The sequence below is a fragment of the Gadus macrocephalus genome, chromosome 8, assembly GCF_031168955.1.
Source record: "Gadus macrocephalus chromosome 8, ASM3116895v1".
NCBI lineage: Eukaryota > Metazoa > Chordata > Actinopteri > Gadiformes > Gadidae > Gadus > Gadus macrocephalus.
This window is the reverse complement of record NC_082389.1, coordinates 17,280,292-17,285,291: the sequence shown is the minus strand read 5'-3', so window position 1 is coordinate 17,285,291 and position 5,000 is coordinate 17,280,292. Positions and strand designations below refer to the sequence as shown.

At 41.5% G+C, this 5,000-nt stretch overlaps 1 protein-coding gene across 1 annotated transcript; it reads right to left on the bottom strand.

Moving 5' to 3' along the window:
• Positions 1 to 2,436: 2,436 nt before the first annotated feature.
• On the bottom strand, positions 2,437 to 4,352 carry LOC132463422 (bone morphogenetic protein 2). The gene is made up of 2 exons (XM_060059581.1): positions 3,934 to 4,352; positions 2,437 to 3,698 (listed from the first exon to the last, which is right to left on the bottom strand). The coding sequence occupies exons 1-2, from the start codon at positions 4,298 to 4,300 to the stop codon at positions 2,887 to 2,889; spliced, it is 1,179 nt and encodes a 392-aa protein (XP_059915564.1). The 5' UTR covers positions 4,301 to 4,352; the 3' UTR covers positions 2,437 to 2,886.
• Between the last annotated feature and the right edge of the window lie 648 nt (positions 4,353 to 5,000).

Sequence of the window (5,000 nt, the reverse complement as noted above, 5' to 3'; positions counted from 1 at the left end):
AAAAAACTATGGACTTCACTCTTGGCGACATGCAACTATTTATATTTAGAGGATCATTTTTAATCATTAGTGCTGCCATGAATAAATGCTGCTGGTTTTACTTCGCCACTTCTGCTTTTTGGAGAAACAGGGGCTTTCACCATTTCGGTAAATCCCACTAAGTTTTTGTTAGTTTTAATCTATATAATATAAATATTTCTCTTAAGCGTTTACATTTGAATTGCAAGTTTCTGTTCACAACAAGAGACGTCCAGTAGGACCGTACTCCTGCCGAGATAAAGTTATGTATTACATGTACATGTTTAATTACATATAACTGACCGGTTAAGATAAAGTTGGAAGTTAACCTGAAATTGCTTTATATGCTTATATATTAATTAGAATAAATAACTATATATTTGCATACCTGTTCATTATTAATATTGATTAAATACTAATGCATTACAATAGAGCAAGGGAGAGGGCAAAAGAGATTGAGAGAGAGAGAGAGAGAAAGCAGGTGAGAAATGGTTTGTAATGTCTAAGCATTACAGCATAGCTGATGAACATTGGCATAACACATCCACCCACCATCCACCAAAACGAAGACAGCTAATAATATTCCTTGATCTCTGATCACTACAAGGTCGTGACCAAACATTGATTTGGACATGCATCACGTTTAGTAAACAGAAACTGCAAAGTGCAAACTGCAAAGTAACAGACATTTGATAGGCTGTGAAATACCGTAAGCAGAATTTAGGAAAAACTATGGCCACCCAATGCAAATTTACTTAATATGGGCAACTATAGTTTGGTTAATAAAACCCAGCTACCTTGTGTACTTTTATTTATAATCAAAATAATGAATTTTACCGAAGTAAAAACAAGAACTCTTATTTTTATTTGTTTTGCTTCATTTCCAAATCTCTGCCCCCCAGTGGCAGAGGTTCCGGTACCGGCCTGCCGACCTAGAGAGGCTTGGATTGTTATCTAGCCCTAACCCTAATTATTTTAAACGTGTATACTTTGGGTGGTACTGCAGCTCAGGAGCTTTCAAAGTGAAAGATTGAAGACGTTTACATCGGCCCTGCGTTGTTTAACCAGAAGGGATGTCATCCCCCGAAACAAAGAAACACACGAGTGGTTGTTACGGGACAGACAGAAACAAAGGAAGCAGCGATCCGGGAACAGGTGATCGTTTACCGTAAGAAAAGTTGAATTACAGTAAACAACAGCGTCCCCTGCGTGAGAGTGATGGCCTCTTAATTGGCTGGCCTGTTGATTCAATCTCCCAGTCACTCAGTATCCCACACCCTTTAATATGTCGTCTTTATAAATGGAGGATCAACAATCATGCTGAAGCCTGACGGTGACCTTTGCCCATACTTTGATAATGAAAAAAAAGGAAATGCTTATTTGGGAAGGGGGTGGTATGGCTAATAGGTTGCATCATTTTGGAATTTGTTAGAGACCTGCCACCCAATCAATCAATTGAATTAGAATAAATAAATACATATGTAACAAAAGTGTGCATACCTGTTCAATCATTAATATTGATCAAATACTAATATATTGTGCACGTACCAATGTAGGCTATAGGTAGGCCTAAGGGGTTGCCAGCTCTGGAATGGTCTCTAGTTTTTATGCCCTGAGATATATGCATTCTATTTTGCATGTTGTTACAGATGGATCATGGATACAGCGATTTTACTGTGTCGATTTATATACATATACTATATACATCTAAAGTAATTATCATAATTTATAATAACTTAACTTATCTATGTATCATATACCATAATATCATAACTTATCTATCCAACATTCTTAAGTCATCATTAAAAACACAGACTCTGATAATATGTAATGAAAGTGCTTTTGCTGTATCGTTGAAGATATGCAATCTGAATAGTGGGAGAAATCAGTTTACACAGCAGCTGTCGTCGATAAGTTTTGGTTCTTTCTCTTTGTCAATTAATAGTTATGTTCATTGGTTCATTGGGCCATTTAGAAAGACTTAAACTGGAACAAACAAGGACCTTTGTATGTAAGACATACAATATGTAGTAAATCTATGTGTATATACATATATATATATATATATATATATATATATGTACTATAAATAAATCTATGTGTGTATATATATATATATATATATATATATATATATATATATATATATATATGTACTATAAATAAATCTATGTGTGTATATATATATACACACATAGATTTATTTATAGTACACATATATCTTATTTATAGTATATATATATATATATATATATATATTGATAGATAGAGAGCTATAGTTGTTTAAATAATACCAAGTATATCTGTTGAATGTATTAAATTTAGGAAAGACAAATATTTATTTCTGAAGTTAAATGACGTATAATAGATTTAAGGTTAATGAAGAATTAAGTAACACGATATTTCTTTAACTTTTTTTATTGACATTTATAACCAACAATGCAAAATAATAATGTTTCACAAAATCTGTTAACAGTAAGCCTCAGTAAGTTCAAAGAAAAAAGGTAAACATTACATCGATCTTGAGCTGTAATACAAAATGAAAACATAACAACACAGACATAACTTAAAAATGTTAAATATAACTTACAATAAATAACAGGTATTTAAATTCAAAGGTTCATAAACGACAAAAGGTTTACTTCGACTTTTGAACCATTTTGATTCTACTTTGCCAATGTGAAGTTATCTGTGCAAACCTTCTCTTCAGTTCTTCAGCCTCTCTTCAGGCTGCATGGGTCAACAAGGACCTGCTACTTTAGCTTGAAAGCATAACATTGTTTCATCATCTTGTACTGTACAGTATGTTTCAAAATGTACAACGCCTGTGATAAAAAAAAAAACCCAACGTTGTGGCTCAGGGAGGCGTCAGGCGCAGTGGCACGTGGTCACGATGAGGTCGGGGAAGGGGGTCAGTGTGAGCAGGCCCCTGCTGTCGTAGTGCATGAGGACCAGCGGCTCGTAGGCGGCGGGCACGCAGCAGGGCCCCTGCAGGGCTCCTTTGGTCAGCTGGCTGAGCCGGGACTTGACCTGCGTGTGCATGCCCGCCGGCTTGTAGTTGTGGGGGCAGGAGCCGTCGCAGTAGTGCATGGTGTAGGCCTCCGGCGCCACCACCCAGTCCGACCAGCCGATGTCCTTGAAGGACACGCTGAGGGACTTGCGGCAGCACCAGCCCTGCTCGCTGCAGACGTCCTCCTTGTTGGAGCGGGGCAGCCTCCTCGACCTCTTGGGCCGGCCCGCTCCCCCTCTGGGCTCCACCAGGCCTATTTCCAAAGCGACCCACGGCGCCGTTTTCGGGCTCTCGCCGTCGCCGGCCTCCAACCCCACCTCGACCACCAACGGGTGGCGGTGTTGGTCCTCGCGGTCCTTGCTGATTCTTCCCAACCATCTCTCCACTTGAGCTCGGAGGTCAAAGGTCAGGCTGCGGCGGTGCTCTGCGGTGGCGTTGGATGTGGCGCTGGTCACCCAGACCGTGGTGTTGGGAAGCCCCTTTCTGTGCACCTTAACACGGACCTCCTGTCTGGTCTTTGGCAGGCCGGCTTCCGATCGCCAATTGGAAATCTTCAGCTTGGCTCGAACTAATGTCAGATCGCTGTGGGTGTTGAGGTCTTTATTGAAAACGGCTCTGTACCACTGTATGCGTTGGCCTGACTCAGGTGGAATAACTCTTACTGGTTCTACTGCAAAAGAAGAGGACAACATGAACAACTGTTTAATGATGCAATACACAGCAACATTTTATGTAGTCATAGTTTACACTAATTCATTCAAGGTCTTGCTCCTGTTAGGTCAACATTAGGCTATTTGGATTGTTAACAATGTTTTGGATGAGGGCTAGATACGGGCCAATCTGATGAGAATCAGATAGTTATCTTAACTACTGATAGCAACAACAAAAAACCAAGTGCATCTCACCTGTTTCTGGGAACAGCACAGTCAACCGTCTCTTCCTAACAGCCTGGACTTCCCTGATCGGCTCACTCGTGTTGCCCCTCAGAAGCCTCAGCGTCTCCCTGTAGAGCCCGTACATTCTCCTCAGCTCCTGATCGGAGGCTCTAACCGCCGGCCGGAGCTCCCTCTCCGTACCCAGCGAGCTCAGGATCCCTGCCTTCACCGACTCCAGGAGGAGACGCCTGGCCGCGTCTCCGAGACCTTTCCTGCCCACGTCCGGTGCCCCGTCCTGGGCCGGCAGAGGCCAAGTGTGGGCCGGGCGAGGCAGGGAGCAGGACAGCAGGGCGCAGACAGCCAGAGGCAGGCAGTGTGGCTGCAGTAGGCTCGGCATGGTGCAGAGACCTGTCAGGTGGGTTGAGCTGGTGGAGGATCAGCCAGTGAGGGCTTTGTCAGTGGGATGAATGAAGTTCTTCACATGGTTTCATTTATAGGTCTTTTTGTGTTGCCACACCCCTAGCCAGTCAGGTGAGCAGTAGCCGTCCTTTGTAGCGCTGAAGGTATGGCTGGATGTCATACCTGAGTATGGTTCTGAGTTGGAGCAGCCATTGTCCTCCAGGACCCACAGACCTAAGAGAGAGACCCATCCGTGGTGGGGAAATGATTTATTAATTCATGATGACACACGTTTTGATGCCCTGACAAAAATGCTTTCAAATTATATTGTGTATGAGAATTTAAAAAAAATATTTTACATGCATGGAAAAAAAATGTTTGAAAGTTGAAATGTAGCTACAATATGATGTTGACCACATATAATTTACACATATTGTTTTTTTGCCAGAACTAAAAGAAGGAAGCTTTTCTTCCCGCTCACCAAATGATGAAACTGTTGATGAGATGGGGGCAGATAGGCTGAGCAGTGAGCTGAGGTATCAGCTCAAAGTACGTTTCACCTCATGTTGAAATGTACTTAGAATGGAATTGAAGCCCACAATTTCTCCAAATTACAGAATAATGTAATCTAATATAACAAAGGGGGGTGTGGGATTAATTAATCTTAAACGATTTAACAAAGAACTGCCTTACAATGT